This window comes from Haliotis cracherodii, unplaced genomic scaffold, assembly GCF_022045235.1.
Source record: "Haliotis cracherodii isolate W230 unplaced genomic scaffold, xgHalCrac1.p SCAF_1, whole genome shotgun sequence".
Lineage (NCBI taxonomy): Eukaryota > Metazoa > Mollusca > Gastropoda > Lepetellida > Haliotidae > Haliotis > Haliotis cracherodii.
In genome coordinates, this window is record NW_027266264.1 from 27,555,546 (window position 1) to 27,574,069 (window position 18,524).

The window sequence follows — 18,524 nt, forward strand, 5'->3', positions numbered from 1 at the left end:
GACATCATGCACAGACAGAGACACCAGCTGATGACATCGCCTGTAACACACAGAGTAACCTGACATCATGCACAGACAGAGACACACGCTGATGACATCGCCTGTAATACACAGAATAACATGACATCAGGCACAGACAGAGACAACAAACAAGCTGATGACATCGCCTGTAACACACAGAGTAACCTGACATCATGCACAGGCAGAGAAACAAGAAACAAGCTGATGACATCTCCTGTAACACACAGAGTAACCTGACATCATGCACAGGCAGAGACACAAGCTGATGACATCGCCTGTAACACACCCACCAATTATGAAATGACTAACAAGAAGTCACCAATCATTAAACAGCTTGCCCGAGCTTTCGTCACTAATTGTACCAAACTGGTGACTTCCATTCCAGACTACACTTTGAACCATATTTAAGTTCTCAATTCAAAATTCAAAATTGCAGAAAAGAAAATTCTGGAATGTCTAACAGATAACTGAGTTTATATGGCAGTCATTCCCACGGGTAATTGAAAGTTTCTTCCATTTCAAATATTTATCTTATCCAGTATGCACAAATTTAAAGAAAGGACGCAAAAGAAATAAAAATTGCGTGACAATATTACCATGATTACTTGTGCTACATTTTGCAGTTATAGACTCAGCGCCTATATGATTCATTTGTTGAGAGTTTGAGGTGGTTTATTAGGAGAATATTAATGAGTAACTCTTCTCTGATGTCAAAAAGCTGTTTGTGCCAGTGATAGCAACAATTTTATTTCACACAGACCCTCTTTCATAAAATTGCCAGTACTATCACAAAATGATTCAATATTATTCACATTCATTATTATCATGCTCAATGTTTGTTGTTTCAGAGAAATACGCTACCAAATATCACTGCAAATCAGAAATGATTAAATAACAAACAGTTGAAGACTATGGCACCAGTGCTTTGTCTTATTTCATTACGCATGTTAATTCATGAGTTTGTTTCGTAGCTCTGCAGTCAAATGTTATTTCAACAAAATAAATACTTTAAAATATTGCCATAATCTACAGTCCATTGTCAAAATAACAGAAAGTAAGGAAAACACACTCTAATGAATGATAGCTTGTGAAGAATTAAGTTACAAACAGATGAAGGATATGGCATCATGTACAAGGTCCAGCGCATTGTCTTATTTCTTCAGCTGACGATACATTGTCAAAATAACAGAAAATGAAAAAACAAACAATCTATTTAATGATACTGGCAACTTATGAACAAGTTTATCTTTGCATTTGAGGAAATTACTCTTAGACGTGACTAAAAATGAAACCTAAACTTGATGAAAGCCAATAGTGTCCTCATTGTAAGGATGCACACAGTCTACAGTTAAAGTTGGTTAGGCCATTTCACAACAACACTTTTTTAACACTTCCTTTAAGAGATGATAAAAGCAGTCTGTCATTACATGTTTGGCCTGTGTCTGGAGGGTAGGTTGGCAGGTGACATGTAAGTGCTACCTTGCCGCACATAACTTTGAACAGCCTTGTCAAACTAGGCAGCACACAGACACCGCCTACATTTTTAATTTGGGCAATTTCTGTGTCACGGCCAAACAACATGAATGAAGCATGACAACCGGTGTTGTGGCCCCTCTCCCAGCACAATGTTCAGCTGACCTTGATGCATGGGGCGAGTGAGTGAGTTGGGTTTAATGCTTCCTTGAACGGTATCTCCGCTATATTACACTGTGTCAACTCAATCTTGTTTGTTTGTTGTTTAACTCTGCACACACCAATATTCCAGCCATCTTGGTGGCTGCCTGTAAATAATCAAGTCTCAGGGAAATAATCTAGGATTCAAAACTACCCTAGGCTGCGGCAAACTGCATCTTCCCAAGGCAAGGGATTTAACTGACTATAAAAGTCCAGATTCCACCCTTGCCGAACTAGGCTGGAATTTCTGTGCTCGATCGTAGCTCCACCAGTGGTTATTACGAGTTGTGTCCCTTCTATGCCTCTCCTATTGGCCAATCAGATTCCACCTCTTGTATCACTTGCATTTGCTTCAAACAAAATGGCATCGCTAAGCCAAGATGATATGATCAATTATCAAGATCTATATTGTGATAAAACAGATCTTACATCTCAAAGTACATCAAATCACATGAGCACCTTGATTAAAAAAATGAAAAGATTTGGAAAATATCACTTGATGCCAAGTTGGCGGTGCACATGCTTTGCAAATCCTGCAATCGACCGAAATCTGCACAAGAGTTTAAGAACCGGATTTCAATTTTCCTTACGCGATTTTGATTGGACTATGCATAGCCTCGTTAGTCCAGCCAAAATATAACTCCATGATACCAGCCTAGTTCGGCAAGGGTGGAAACTGGACTTCTAAAGTCAAACTGGCAAACTGGGAGAGTATGGTATATTTGTTCAAACTAGGATTTCCTTGAAGCTTTTATTTTCCCAAATTCACAGGTATTTTACCATTGTATATTTACATTGCATTCAAGGCAACTACCGGGACGTCCTGTATTTAGGCCCACACGGAATTATCCTCATGAGCTTAAAAACAGAAAATATTTCCTTATTTAGGTCCATGGGCATAAATTTGGCTATTAATTTCGGGGGATCTTCCTTGAATTAAAACCTTACTCCCTTGAAAGTTAATACGTGGCGATGCATTACACATGACAAATGTTAATGTGCATTCAATGGTAAGTGCAAGTTCAAGGTCGGCATTCTATGAAGTCACTTCCTGTTCAAATGCATAATCCATGTATTATATTATCTCTGTTAAAACAATTTAACAGTTTCTGATTTTTTCAGGAAAGGGCTTCCCTACTTAGATAAGAAAGCTTAAGATGTCAAAATTGAGCCCTGGGCTTAATTTCGGATAAAATATTTTAAAGGAAAAAGTGCTATTTTCCTTAGTTAGGCCTGGGGCTTAAATATGGGAAGTCCCAGTAATGTCTCTTCCTCATAAATGTTCCTGTTAGTGAAATACAAGTTACCTCTACATTAGCTATGTCAGTAATAGCATAATTTGAGAAAGGTTTTATTCCAAGTTGGAAATATTTGGTGACACTGGCTGCAGACTTGGGGCTGACCATCGGACGAATCCCTGCCTAGTCTGGACCAGACAGTGACTGATACTGTGAACTAAGGCTGGGACGAGTAACTCGGGTCGGGTGGGTACTGAGTAGGACCCGGGTATCCACAAGTCTACCCGAACCCGTGGTTAGTCACGTGATATATTGTTTAATGACAAAAATGATCTAGAACTCTATGTTAAAACTACAAGTCACTAGTTTTTCGCAGTTCTTTCTGACAACTACACCCATTCCTTCTAACCTTTTTATGTTTGAATAAAAATAAAACTTCACTCAATTTCAGTGTATGCATGACCAGATCGTTTTATACCTGTATCTAAACACATTTTGCCAGGGCTACGGTCAAACCAATTGGACAGTTTGTGCCTACCCCTTGAGACCTACCGGGGTAGGGTAGGGTAATAGTGGGGTGGGTACCTGGGTAGTAAATTTTGACTCGTCCCAGCCCTACTGTGAACAATGTTCCACATCAGCCTGGTACAATGACACATCATCTACCTCAACATAATGTGAGAGATAGCACAAAGTGATGCAGGTCTTAGATGTTGACCACTTCAGTGGAACCCAATGGTATAGTGCTAATAGAATGTATCACAGTTGTTTCGTGTGGTATGAACGACAGGGGTTTTCGCTAGTACCACAAATAACAATTACAAGAATCACACAACAATCTCTGAAGTTTAAAGCTAGATTTAATAATTAAAACAAAGATAAGTATGTAACAATTCTCAGTTACTGGGCAAGGCACTGAACCACACAAATATACAACGTCACTCAAAACACAGTCAGGGGAATCTGGGATTTGGATTGTAATAAATCCTGGTTGGTTGGCTGGTTGGTTGGTTTGTTGTTTAACGCTGCACTCAGCAATATTCCAGCTATATGATGGCAGTCTGTAAATAATCGAGTCTGGACCAGACAATCCTGTGATTGACATCATGAGCATCGATCCAAGAAATTGGGATCAATGACATGCATCAACCATGTCAGCGAGCCTAATCACCCGATCCCGTTAGTCGCCTCTTACGACAAGCATAGCTGCTGAAGACCTATTCTACCCCAGATCTTCACGGGTCAATGATTCCTGGTAGGCCAAAGGGAGGCAACTATGCACACGGAAACAAACAAACAAACAATATTCTTATACATCAGATGTAATTTCAAAATTGATTAATCTCAACAGCTCAAGTTATGTTGACTGTATTTAAACAGACAGTTTTGACAGTAGCCATGGTGAGTATCATTCCTCCAAAAGGTGGGGTTGGGGTTTCAATCATTGTGAAACCTTCTTTCATAGGGTTAATAATACTGTCGTTAGGTGGAAAATACATTCTCATAACCAAAACCTTCAAACTTGGCATTCATCAGAGTGAAGTGAACCTGGGTGTTACATGCATCACAACAGCAGGAAATAAACCTTGTTTGCCGCCAACCTCCATGCAACACAATCATTCAGTCTGCGTCTTCAGCCACAAGTCCATGAGAATGTATTTGGTCCAGTAAGCATAGCTATTAACAGTCCAGTGCTAGAAACTGGTTTGGTCCTAAGCTCCATGAGGTGTATTGCCACAGTATTTGAATCTGGGTCTATCTAGGAATATGATGACAACCAAGTGAGCAAACCTGACCACCCAATCCCATTTGTCGCCTCTTACGACAACCATGGGTTGGTGAAGATTAATTCTAACCTGGATCTTCACGCATGCAAACCATTGAGAATCAACATTACCTGTGAGTGCAAGTCCAACAGCCAGAGCAATGGTGGCCAAAATGACGGCAGCTAGAACACATACGATCCCCACCAGCATAAGTCGACGAGAGGCTTTGGCACGTTTGGCCGTAGCATTGTCTGGAAGTCCATTTTCATTGACATCTAATTGAAGCATACTAAATCGGACATGGGGGCGGTCGTCCTCCTTCGTGGTCATGTCTTTAGGAATCTCATAATCAACAGGTAGAAGCCTGGGTTGATGTTTGCCTGCATCTGAAAATAGATTCTGGGTACTAGAAATCCAAGCACCTGCAGACAATGATACAGCAGAATGTCAGTTCTTATACCATACATTTTGACTTTAAGTTCCATCTTTCCTCAATATAAGAATCATCGCCTCATTTGAGTAAATCTGAACATAATTCATGTACAGGCTTTTGGTACAGGCTGCGATGCAACAGTCGACTACACATGAGATATGAGTGAGCGAGTTAGGTTGATGCCGGTTTGAACAGTATTCCAGTTATATCCCAGCATGTCAGCGTAATGCGAGAGGAAACCCCGAACTGATGCAGGTCTCAGACGTTTACCACTTTGATGAAACCAACGAGCACGGGTATCGTGCTATCCAACCTAGAAATATAATTGTTGGGGAACCAGAATTTGAATCCACAATCATAGGTTTCCGGCATGCCCAAAGGATGCAACTCTGCACATCGACTTGCAGGACCTTATACGACTAGGCCACCCATGCCCCCCTAACATGACATATGAAATATGATATATATACCAAAACATCTGATAAGATAGCATAGCTAACATAGCTTTGTTCTGAGACTGGTTCGAATAACACAACACATAAAAAATCCAATCAAGTTTCACTATTCTTCAATGATTGAGTCAAGCAGTGACATCAGTAATATTCTACTCGCTTTAATTTGTGCTGTCTCACAAACATCCTGTAGCACAAGGCATTCATAGCTGGTCTTATAACTAAAGAAAACATCTTTTCCACCTAAAAATATTTTCAGATGAAATATATCAATCACTTGTTCATATGAACCCACAATTTTTAATGTAGACCTGTGCCCAAATCTTGTTAAAAAGAATCCTTTTGATTGATTGCTGATTTCAAGCTCCTAAGCGAGAGATATCTGTGCTAAGTTTGTGATAAGACTATGGTGGGATAACGAGGAAGGATAACAGAGGATGCTCTAAAACATGATGCACCATATTCCACACCTTCCTCAGCAGTTATCACATAACAATCCTATGATAAAATAGTCTGAGGCTGATATATCAAAGTGAATAGATAAATACATTTTTACAAACTAAATTCTTATTCAAAATGACTCACATTTACAAAACCTTAAGATATAACAGTTTTTGCAAACAGATATTAATGGTCCTAGTGGTCAATCCAGACAGGACTGTTTCCTCTGAAATCATACAGATTAAAAGATCTCGACATTCTGTTTATTGTGTTTGTGTGTATGTTGTTTTATTCTGCACACAGCAATATCCCTGCCATATGGTGGCAGCCTGAAAATACTGATTCTGGATCAGACAAATGAGTGATTGATATTATGAGCATGCTGTCATTAATCATTAATCTTAACCAGTTAAATGTGACTAAAAAGTGAAGATCTTATTCTGTTTCACTGTACCAGCACTTTTACTTTAACAAGATTAAAATGACACAATACATTCCTTAGACAGTCTAAAACCAGTACATCTAAAGAAAGTCCTTGTTTGATAGGCATTACTTAGAAGTTGACGGATGACAAGATAGACACAGTTTTTATGGATTAAAGAAGTTGTTATCCATAAAAACTGTGTCTATCTTGTAAAGAAAGTCCCTCTTTCACTGTCTGATGCCCATTGTCCGACGTCTCCATGTTATCATGGTATTTATCAACTGTTTCACTGAAATACCAAGTCTGACTACATGAATGTTTGACTTAACTGACGAAGGAAATCTGAAATAATCTGTGTTAGAAATTATTTCCTATTTTCACAAGTCCACAAAAAATGTTTGGCAACGAAGTAAATTGCCATCTACCTAACGGTAAAACTGGTAGCCTACAATGATATATCACCAAATAGTGAAATAATAATAATAACTTTCTGAATTTTACTGGTCGCAGACTTGCGGACTTATGTTAATTTTGAAACTTGAATACTTAAATCCAAATGGAATGCTAGTTTGACAGAGCATATTTCTTTAATGTTGTGACTATGATCATGCAGTTACTCACGTGGCAATGATTCCCCTACTGATTATTATCAACACCTACAGCATCATAAAAACAAATTATGTTATGGGTATATACATACAATTTGAAGCATGGAGTTGGCACAAAACGCACCGACCTACCTGACAATACTCAGTGACGTACTGCATCTATGGATAAGCCATGTCATCACACAACAAATATCATCTGCTAAAAGTCAACAGAAATGCCTGTGAAACCGCAGAGAAAGAGCTAAATCAACTGTAACAGAAGTCTTATGTGTGGTGGCAAAGCGACACCCAAATCAAATGACAATTAACCTCATTTGGGGCCCCGCTGTCATGGTCACCTGCCCTCACCAAGTGTTCGGCCCCTTACGTTCTGGTTGAGCTGTAGAGTCTTGAGAAACGTGAGAAATATTTCCCTTGACACCGTAAAAAAACGACTTATAATATATACATAGAAAGAATACGAGCTTCAAGTCGCACTTGTCATTTTATGACGGGTACAAAGGCAACAGTACACTTCACATAGTCGGCAGGGACCCCCTATGGGTTTCTATTCGCACAGGTATGTGACCCTTAACCTCTGGAATGTCAACTATGCAGACGCCGTAACCTGACATAAACAAAGTCAAACGTGACAATAACTTAAGCGTTTTCACATAATCTGATAATTACCATGCTAGAGTCGCCGTATGTCGACAAACACTTGTTTGGAATCGGATAGGGTGTACTTTTCGAAGCATTATCAGTGGAGTGTAACTATCTTGTTGATATCTGCGTCTGCACATGGAGGACTCTTCAGTCACATTTGATTTTGCCTCCACCCACCTGTCGGTACTTACTATTAGTAAATGCACTTTTGTGTACCCAACGTCAAACGAACAGGTCTCCCGCGAACGCAGCCTCGATAACAACTATACTGCAGTATTTTAATATGTATAAATCTTGCTGTTGGGCGTTTAGTTTCCTGCATGTAGTATGAAAGCATGAAAACAAGAAAACAGAAACCTTTATTTGCTTATGAACCAAGACCTGCATGCATGGTGTCTGATCAATTTGACAATTTGACAAATTTGCAGTTATTTCAAGAATTATCCAATCAAACACAATTAAAGTTACAAGGACAAAGGTGTTTATCGCGCATTTGATACCTATAAATATCATTTGAAACCGAACGCGTTGGCGAGTTTATGCCTCTGATTATGCTACACATATTTACATCGACATACTCAATCTCTAGCACGTATTTATGCACATATTTACATCAACATACTCCATCTCCACCACGTATGTGTGCACACATTTACATGTCCAGTCTCTAGTACATATGTTTGCACACATTTACGTGTTCAATCTCTAGCACATATGTGTGCACACATTTACATGTTCAATCTCCACCACGTATGTGTGCACACATTTACATGTCCAGTCTCTAGTACATATGTTTGCACACATTTACGTGTTCAATCTCTAGCACATATGTGTGCACACATTTACATGTTCAATCTCTAACACGTATGTGTGCACACATTTACATGTCCAGTCTCTAGCACATATGTTTGCACACATTTACATGTTCAATCTCTAGCACGTATGTGTACACACATTTACATGTTCAATCTCTAACACGTATGTGTGCACACATTTACATGTTCAGTCTCTAGCACATATGTTTGCACACATTTACATGTTCAATCTCTAGCACGTATGTGTACACACATTTACATGTTCGATCTCTAACACGTATGTGTGCACACATTTACGTGTTCAATCTCTAGCACATATGTTTGCACACATTAACATGTACACCCTCTAGCACATATGTGTGCACACATTTACATGTTCAATCTCTAGCACATATGTTTGCACATATTTACGTGTTCAATCTCTAGCACATATGTGTAGATACATTTACAACCACATATTCGATCTGTAGCGGGTCTTTTGGGTAGAGTCATGTTTTTTTCTTCACTTTTAGAGCCTGAGGTTTTGATTGCTTCATAATTGAGAGAGGAGATTTCACATTTCAAATTCAAAATATGGAAAGAATGTTAACATTTACTCACTTTTTCACTAAAACGGTTGGGGTGTAGGTGATTTTAAAACAGTACATTGAAAATTGAAGTATAATAAAGAATTTTGTATATAATAAAAGACCATTTTTACAACACCATGTTTTGGTAAAGCCAAGCGTACAGTTTTCTTCAGATTGGCAGAAAACTGGTCAACTTGACATACTCGAGGAATGTACATTTCAATTACTAAGATTGTGGATGATGGACAATAATAACATAATTTTGATGTAAACTGAAGAAGAAATGTTACTAAACTGAAATTTGGACACAGAATAATGTTACAAAATGTTTGAGAACCAATCTCCCAAACACAACCAAAACAGTTTGCTGAGTAATTAATATACGTGCTACAGTACCCACATCAATGCAACTTGAGTTTGAAGTGAAACTTTGGCTGCACTTGCAGATATGTGTATAAAATCAAAGATTTACTGTTCATTCTCACCCAAGCAGTTGGACAACAGCATGCTAAGATTAACCCTCCAACAGCTAGAGAGAAGAAGCTGTTGGTGTGATACATCTAGGAGCATCACATGACCACGTCGCAAGGAGTATTGGCTGTAGCCTACTGTAAATCACCAGACGCAGAGAGCAGATTCACGCTTTTCCAAGCAGATGGAAGAATTTGTGTCAACGTTCGAGAAGGAGAACATTGTTGCATTTAAGATGTCAGCCGTTTGGGGTGGCAGCATCTGTAGTCCTATCAATGCGACATCATTTGGCCTGCAATGTGGCATCATTAATCGTATTAATGCAGCATCTGCAGCCAAATCAAGACAGATCTGGTGATTTGGGGAGGAAGCATCACTGGGCTGCATTACATTGACAAATCTCTGTACCCTTTTGTTTTACCTTTCTTGAAACCGTCCGTCAAATTAGAGCACGACCAGGTCGCCCTTATAACAAGGATCAGTTTGCACAGGCACCCTGAAAAGAGTGATGTGAAATCCCATTTCTCGTGATCAGACGTATCACATCATCTTCTCTTGTCGAGTTGGGGCGTACATTGATTCCCGTGGTGGCCATACACAATACCGACTGACAATTGTGACATTCTGAAGGATTAAAGGAAGTTTCAAATATTTGTACAAGTATCACTTGTCCCAAACTTGATTCAAATAACTGTTTTCTTTAAAAAATCGAGCCCCCCCCCCCCCATTGCCCCCCTGCTGGCTACGGCTCTGGACGCTACTCTCAGCCAGGCGCAGCATGGTTCGATAGTATATGGACAGGACTACATACTGTCCGGTACGACAACACAGGTTCATTCACAGTCATTCTGACCACCCGATCCTCATTTTAGTCGGCTCTTAAAAATTACAGCATGTATTGCGCACTTGGAACCCGAGATCGACATGACTATTTTTGTTGTTTAATTTTGTGAAGACAGGGAATTTGTAGCTTTCTATATTCGGTCAAAGTTTCTTGTTTCTACTTGAACGTGTTAAAATATAAACTTAAAAATTCCTCCCTTTCAATCCCTTTGAAAACAATACGTCCGGAAAATCATGTGGAGTTGTCATTGTGCAGCCTCTGTTTCTTGTTTATCATGCAACACACGCCGCCAGACCTACGTGGGTGCATGGGCTGTTACAGGTGATGATCGAGTCAGCCTGGCACATTAAAGGCGACACCATCCCGCGGTGGTCAGGCTGGCTGCTTGCGTGTCGACGTGTCGCGATGTGGTGGACCGTTGCTCATGCTTTTGTAGAGGCCATAAAACGTCCGAGTCCCGTGATGGGATTCGATCCACGGGCCCTCTGATCCTTGTCGAGATGACCATAGAGGTTGACCCGTCAGACAGCTGACAAGGCAAGGTTTGTTGTTTAACGCCGCAATCAGCAATATTCCAGCTATGTGACGGCAGTCTGTAAATAATCGAGTCTGGGCCAGACAATCCAGCGATTAATATCATGAGCATCGATCCACGCAATTGGGATCGATGACATGCATCAACCAAGTCAGCGAAGTCATTTTGGGGATCACTTCACACCCTACTACAATTTCAGTCACTGATGTGCTGGGTCCAGACTCAATGGGAATAATGATACACGTGTTGCATAGGACTTCAGAGTTCCAGAACATTAACAAGAATGGTACCCCTTGGAGTAATTCATCTTCATTTCGGATTGATCGGTTATTCTTCACGTTTGAAGAAGTGAGTATTTAAATTTATTATCCTCGGGGAAACGCAAAACGATCACAATTTTATTTTACAGCACATTTATCTCAATTCGCGTACATTTGTTATGTGCCATGAAGACAATGGTGTTGTGTGGCAAAGTTTGGCATCAATAAGAAACCGCGATGGATTTGTGTTCGTTACAGAGTTGCAAAAGTAGTAGTTCCGTCTCTCGACGAACTCCTCACGCACCTGTTAACTTCCGGTAAAGAAACGTGCAGACGCTCTTTCCGTTGTTGAATCATCGCATGGCCTACTTTTCTTTACGAGTTGTTTCATCTTTCATGTTACCTTTTGTGGTATGAATATGATTTTGGTCAATACGGGTTGGGCGGTATGCATCCGTTACGTAAATAGCCAAAGGAAATGAACTACTGACTCTTTAGGCTGAGGACAAGGCCTATCCTTACATAGACTCGTGTTTGTAGCCTGGCTGTGGTTGTCTAGGCGTCTAACCAAGGTTCAAACCGGGGCCAGTCATTGATAGTATCGAATGGTCAGCGAGCCTATATAGAAGTGGCGTCCTGATAAAACAGAATTATTCTTATACAAAAAAAAATTACCTGCTTAAAACAACCTTATTTCCTGTTTTACTTCTCGGTCTTGATAATAATGTTTGATACAGCAAAACTACTCAAAACATAACTGGCCGTATACGATAAGCGCCCTGCAATAAGTAAGCAACTCCTGACCAACTTCCTGGCCAATATGTACTTAATGCGCTCACCGTACTCAGCCAGATAATGAACAGGACCGTCAGTATTTTCTTGTGTTCCGATTTTAAAAAACCCAAACACTGCAGAAGTGGTATATCCAATTGCCTAGAAACTATTATTGATTTGTTTTTAGTTTCATTGATGTCGGGACTAAATCTGTTCTTTACGTCTCAATCTCTGACAACAAACGTGACTTGTACATGATATTAATTAATAAGCGCTCCTGTTTGTCAAGTCAGGGAAATTATTAATTTACACTCGTGAGGTGTAGACCTCAAGGACCCCATCTCCTCGCCTTAATTTATATAACTGTGCAGATAAGAACTGAGTCATTTTACCAGCAAATTGATGGAAATAGTTTGTTGTTGTTCAGATACTGACCAGAGAAGATGACAATGAACAACGAATCACCATTTTCTCACCTGAAGATCGACAACTTTCACAGACTGGATGAAGTGGAAGGACGAACAATATGTGCAAAATGTAACAAATCTCGGAAATACTTCTGCTACACTTGTTACAGTCCAATCTTGGGCTTAGAAGAACTGACTCCCAGAGTTCGGGTATGGGATCCCAGATTCAATAGAATTTATTATTCCACTATTTTGGTAAAAGTAACTGTAGCTTTAATATATAAATTATTGTTGCCTGAAAATTTATCATAATATTGTGATGATATTTGATATGGAGTGTAGTCCTTGACAGATTAATTGAACTTTTTTGTTTTGCTGGGTACACAACAAACCACTTGTTAAGACAGACAAAGATCTGATGCTCATTTGATGCTTATTGTTTTCAAAAGAAAGTCAACTGTCATTTTACAACTGCTGTACATCTCAACCCTATTTTCTTGAGTATAGTGCACACTTTTTTTCCATCACACGTTCGTTTACTGGAATTCGCTGAAGGGGTACGGATTAATTTTTTCTGCACATAATATTCGAATTTTCTTTTTATTCCAAAATTCCGTATCCTGTGTGAATTATACTTGGGTGTGCACTATACTCAAGAAAATACGGTAATTTGGAATGAAAGGAAACTAGACATTATTTGTGTCAAGAATATTTCTAGACAGAATTTCTTTTTGTTTCATTTTTAAGTTGATATGTTTTTAATGTTCAGAAAGTTAATTTAGATATTTGTAAGAGAAAAAAATTGTGTTCTGTGCTTCTGAAAAATCACAAGATATCAACAATGATTATCATTGAGAACATACAACACATTTTTATTACAAATGTTGGGATTGTGTATGTGCTGGTGATGGGCTTCTTTCCGATTCCCTTTATAGATGGGGTGGTTTATAAATAAGTGTCGAATTTGAAGGCTTGTACATGGGGTTGCTTTATAGACAGCGATATACAGTAACCATGGTTATTTAAAATCGGAAGCCATTTGAATGTATTTTATTTCATGCTTCATCTATTTCATATTTGGTTTCATTTCATTCAGCTGCCATTAAAGGTTGATGTGATTAAACATCCCTATGAACGAGATGGCAAGAGCACAGCTTGTCATGCAGCAGTTATTTCCCCTGACGTCAGCATCCACATCTTCCCAGTAATACCAGACTATGACAAGAACAGAGTAAGCAGCCTTCTTCATGCAGTCACAGGGCAGAAATCAGAGACATTCTCGTTAGCATGATTAGTCTCTTAATCTTTGACAGGAGTTTAGAGAAGGGCTATGTTCCACTGCCTGTGTTACGTCCTTGTGCTTTGTGGAACTGAGACTCTCTCTGTAGTGTGGGTAATTCTGTAATGGAAAAATCACTTGAATCTGTTGATTCCGGAAGTAGAAGGGGTTCGTGTTTCCATCATTCAGAATCCTTGGACTCCTCATCTTCCTGGGGCAAGGGAGTTAGCTGACTATTAAGACGCCACCCTTGCCAAACTAGGCTGGAATTCTGGAGTTACATTTTGAATGGACTAACGAGTCTATGGATAGTCCATTTAGAATCACATAATGAACTAGAAATCTGGTTCGTGAACAACATGGGTTTCAAGGTGCAGATTTTGGTCGACTGCAGGATTTGAAAAGCATGTGTACCATCAACTGGGCGTAAACATATAATTTTCTAAATCCTTTCATGTTATAATTAAGGTTTTCAAATGATTTGATGCACTTTGTGAGGTTAGACCCGTTTTAGTACAATATAGGTCTTGATTATCCATTAGATCGGCTTGACTGGGGGCCACCATTTTGTTTGAAACAAATACAAGTGATATGAGAAGTGGAATCTGATTGTCAATAGGAGGGACATAGAAGGGATATAACTCATTATAAACACTGGTGATGCTACGATTGAGCCTGGAATATCCAGCCTAGTTCGGCAAGGATGGAAATTGGTATTTTGTAGTCAGTTAACGCAAGATGTGGACACCTATAGAAATTTATCTTTAGCCTCCCATCAAAAATTTTGAGCGTCAAATATTTATCATTTGTGCTTTTGCATTGGAATGTTATCCAGAAAATGTCAAGAGTATTGTCCAGAATCTGCAACCTTAGAATCATAAATGTTTCTTCTTATTTGTCAAAATTTTTATTTTCGACACACTCAGTTGATTCATACCCCCGATGCACAATCTGTATCACTTTTGCCAGACATTACTTGTGTTTCCTGGTGGGGATGCTGTTCAACTGAAAGACTTAGCAGCGTCATCTCATCGGTCCTCTCTGACGGACCCTGACGCAAGTAAAGCAGGTATGTGATTGATTCAGGCCTTCCTTTCCAATATAGTGAATTGAAGAAAAACTGGCGTTTTCATGGTTATTAACATCCGTATCTTGTAAGAATTTTCGCAATGCAAAGTGAAAACAAATAGATAGATCATAAAAGCGTATTCCTTTCAAACAAAGCCATTTGTAATGAGGGATACCTCTTTTTGTGGAATCAAAAGCGCCAGCAACTGAAACACTTTCACATAGTTTGTTTCTATGTAAAAAACTTGTGAAATGGTGAATTAGCACTACTTCTGAAACGTAAAGCATGAAGAAAATGGCAGACATGGGCGAAGCTGGAGAGGTGGCAAGATTTCTAATGGGTCATCAAAATAGATTAACGAACATGTCTACGAAACTTTAACTGACAGGGATTGTTTTACAAATTCTTCTTCAGGGAAATCTTAACATTGATGAATGTTTTATTCCATACATTGGAAAGTAAGTATTATGGGTGGAAATTGGGAAACAGTTTGGGATTGCGTGGAGGCAAATCCCTAGCCAAGCTACATCCACATGCTTGTCTTCACTGGAAACACCAAAGTTGGCTTGCCATTATGCTAAGATTGACAATAAATACCACATATTGATACTTGGGACTTTCTTGCCACTAAATCAGTCACATTAATATGAAAAATGATTACAAACAGACATAGAACATTGTAAAATAAAACTCTAATGTGCACTGAAATTATTGTTGTCCGCCATTGTCTTCTTGTTGCAATTCCAGAAATGGTTTTGTCGGTCAGCTAAGATCATGCTAGATCATTCACGGATGTGATCAACATGTTTCTATTGCAAACGTATCGCTGGTCCACAAGTGGTTGTGCCAGTGTTCCTCTGCGGATGTCTATATACCCTATAATATTCAATTTGTCCACATTTTTACAACTTTCAGATCAAATAATGCAGCCTTATAACAAATGCGTAGGTAATTAAAAACACCATGTCTTAACTCCAAAATGACGTGGTTAATCCATGACTTTAAAGCTTCAGTTCTACACCACACGTCACAATTATCATCACTTTGACTCTCATTGTGACACTTAAGTTCACAGAGACACAGAGAGTGTTAAATTTCAAGCTTTCTGTTATCCCTAAAACTTTGTATAATATATGCACTTTTTGTCGATTTCTATTGTGCCCAAACTTTATTGTCCCACACTCTTTAAAGTTTGAAGTAACAGCAACTCTGCATTTTGTAACCCATAACTGTACATATCATGATTTTAAAATATCTACTGACAATGAGTGAAAAGTATTTGTTCTTGAAATAATAGCTACTGTCGTGGTGTGGGCGTCAAATAAGCTTGTTCAATCACATGTGGTTCTTGTGATTTGAAATCTCTGATTGACCAATCACAATCAACTGTTTTCCAAAATCATGGTAGAATAATCACTCATCAGATTGTAATTGGCCATTTTCACTTTATATTTTATTGTGATGAATACTGGGCAGTACTGGTGAGTGGAGATAACAGAACAAGGGAGGTAACTCCTGTAACCTTAAGTCTCCTGAACCCGACATTCTGATTGTGTGTATTGGTAACATTGAATGTCCAATTTGTTTTGGATATCAATGTATTTCATTCTATAGCACTTTCAGCTTCAGACAAATGTGAAATCGAAGAAAACACCGAATGTGACAACACACATCATCCAGATTCCAAGAATATTAAAGACAGATTTTGCTCAAGTGATAACATTCCTCCCTGTCAGGCAAATGGCAGTACCACGATAGTTCCCCACAACAGTCCGCCGAACAACCAGTTGTCATCAGAAGATGCGGGTGGACCTAATAGTGATAGTCTGGAGGAGGAGGCCAAGGTAGCTTCAGCTCCACCATTCGATCGTGTCGTCTTCATCGACTCAACATGGAACCAAACTTACAGAATCTCACAGGATGAGAGGCTAAATGGTAGGACACAAGGCTTCTCAAATGCCAGGCCTTCAATGTGAACATATATGGTTCAATGCAGTGACTCTACATCATGCTGCCTTTGGACAGATGTCCAACTTTGCTACCACATTACACAATGTTTCTGCCGATATATGATAGTACCACTGGTATACAATGCTGATACACGATACTTCCACTGGTACACATTGCTACTGACACAATGCTTCTGCTAATACACAATTCTATTGACTCACAATGCAACTGTTTCATGATGCAACTGACTCACAATGCTACTACTAATTCACACTGCTACTGACTAACGATGCTACCGACTAACAATGCAACAGACTCACAATGCTGTTAACCATGGTAGTAACAATGCAACTGACTCACAATGCTTCTGACTCACAATGCTACTGACTAACAATGGAACTGACTCACAATGCAACTGACTTACAATGCAACTGACACACAGTGCTACTACCAGTACAAGTCAGCCAGTCTAGCTAGATAATGTTTTAAAGTTTTAGTTGATTAGTTGAATAGTACTGGGAGACATCTGGTAGCAGAGAGAGAAACTGTATTACAAATTTCAACCAGATTATAGTTTATAGCAAGACAAATGTTACAGCACATCACACAAGTCAGGAATCAGCATTTAAAATCTAAGGTTCAGTTTGGCAGGAATTTCCTTTCTTGTTTCAAACTTTCACATTTGAATAATAATACCATAGCTCATTGCCACAGAAAAGGAAGTTAGGCAGTCTGACTCCATGTACCTACATTGTATTGTCTCTAACCAGAAAGAGAAGAACGTAGCCATGGGCTAGTGGACAGCCACTTATCTCACGCTGGCTCCTACTGATACTCCATACATACTCCCTATTACAGGTTTGCATAAGGTGGAGCTGCAGAGTCGGACCACCAACTTCTGGAGAAGTCACCGAGGCAACCCTGAGACCTACCTCTCCACAATAGAAGCCATCTATTACTTTGTGTGTGACTACCATGAACTATTCCTCTCGACAGCCTATGAAGGACAGTATGACAATCTCCTCTTTTTCTTTGCGTGCCTTCATGAAAAAGTAAATAGTGCAAAAAATAAGAAGAAAAATAAAATCAACAATGTTGAATGAAGTTTGCCATAATGTGTTTTTTAATTTTTGTGAGAGATTGGTAATGATCAATCTTCTAGTTACCATTGTGTGACATTATAGCTGACATGATACATGACTTGATGAAGGGGAGCTCGAGGTAATTAACCCTTGCAATCTTTTGCCCCTAAAATATTGAATTTACAAGCTTGATTAATAAAAGGTACAATTATTGTTATTAATAATGTGCAAGTAATAATCACCTTTTTCCAAATAAATTCAATTTCTCGAAGAGTAAATTCATGTCAGGTTTGGTGTGACCTTTAATATCTGACCTGATTAAATGGATTCAAAATATTTGTGGCTCATTATTGAGCTTGCATTTTTGTCTATTTGTTAAATTCATAGTTCTTATTGAGATGAAAACACTTTATTAAGAATGTGTTCTCATTTTAAAATGAAGGTTTCTGTTAAATACAAGTTAACGCCTGTTTTATCACACAGATCAGCTATGGTTCTCAGTCAGAAAAACACTTCCAACTTCAGATGAGGTGAAGCGAAGGTGACGTGAAATGGGGTTCAAATTCGCGTTCAAGATTATTGCACTTATAAAGTGATGTGCATGCATGTGTGTGTGCGTGCGTGCGTGCGTGTGTGTGTGTGTGTGTACTAGTCCAGACTAAGGCTGGTTTTACAGTGCTAGCCCACTGAGATACCATGCTGCAGTTTAACATGAATACCCCATTCAGACACAGTATACTCACTCCGAGCCAACCGGTCCTTGTACT

The 18,524-nt window shown here is 39.1% G+C and overlaps 2 protein-coding genes across 6 annotated transcripts in view; one reads left to right on the forward strand and one right to left on the reverse strand.

The window, feature by feature from the left end:
• The window catches only part of LOC139475333 (transmembrane protease serine 3-like), a 34,324-nt gene extending 26,460 nt beyond the window's left edge, over positions 1 to 7,864 (reverse strand). For 2 of the 4 annotated variants that reach the window (XM_071258581.1, XM_071258561.1), the window contains exons 1-2: positions 7,727 to 7,864; positions 4,831 to 5,085 (exon numbers count right to left, since the gene is read on the reverse strand). In XM_071258581.1, the coding sequence (XP_071114682.1) occupies positions 4,831 to 5,029 (199 nt within the window). In that variant the 5' untranslated portion in view covers positions 5,030 to 5,085; positions 7,727 to 7,864. Of the gene's footprint in view, positions 1 to 4,830; positions 5,086 to 7,189; positions 7,278 to 7,366; positions 7,425 to 7,726 lie in introns of those variants that run through there. The other 2 variants (XM_071258573.1, XM_071258568.1) reach the window with 2 other exon arrangements.
• Positions 7,865 to 11,523: 3,659 nt separating this feature from the next.
• Positions 11,524 to 17,952, forward strand: LOC139462585 (tRNA-uridine aminocarboxypropyltransferase 1-like). Of its 2 annotated transcripts, none has more exons than XM_071244426.1 (6): positions 11,524 to 11,607; positions 12,398 to 12,587; positions 13,474 to 13,608; positions 14,626 to 14,725; positions 16,349 to 16,660; positions 17,534 to 17,952. In XM_071244426.1, exons 2-6 carry the CDS (start codon positions 12,414 to 12,416, stop codon positions 17,776 to 17,778), a joined length of 966 nt encoding a protein of 321 aa, XP_071100527.1. In that variant the 5' UTR covers positions 11,524 to 11,607; positions 12,398 to 12,413; the 3' UTR covers positions 17,779 to 17,952. The 2 variants fall into 2 exon arrangements, with proteins under 2 accessions (XP_071100527.1, XP_071100531.1); XM_071244430.1 differs by lacking the exon at positions 11,524 to 11,607 and adding an exon at positions 11,845 to 11,984.
• The last annotated feature ends 572 nt before the right edge of the window (positions 17,953 to 18,524 follow it).

Coding starts and splice junctions, on each gene's coding strand:
- LOC139462585 (XM_071244426.1), top strand. CDS start 12,414: ATGACAATGAACAACGAATCACCATTTTCTCACCTGAAGATCGACAAC. Junction 12,588..13,473: donor AACTGACTCCCAGAGTTCGG/GTATGGGATCCC, acceptor CATTTCATTCAG/CTGCCATTAAAGGTTGATGT. Junction 13,609..14,625: donor CAGACTATGACAAGAACAGA/GTAAGCAGCCTT, acceptor CACTTTTGCCAG/ACATTACTTGTGTTTCCTGG.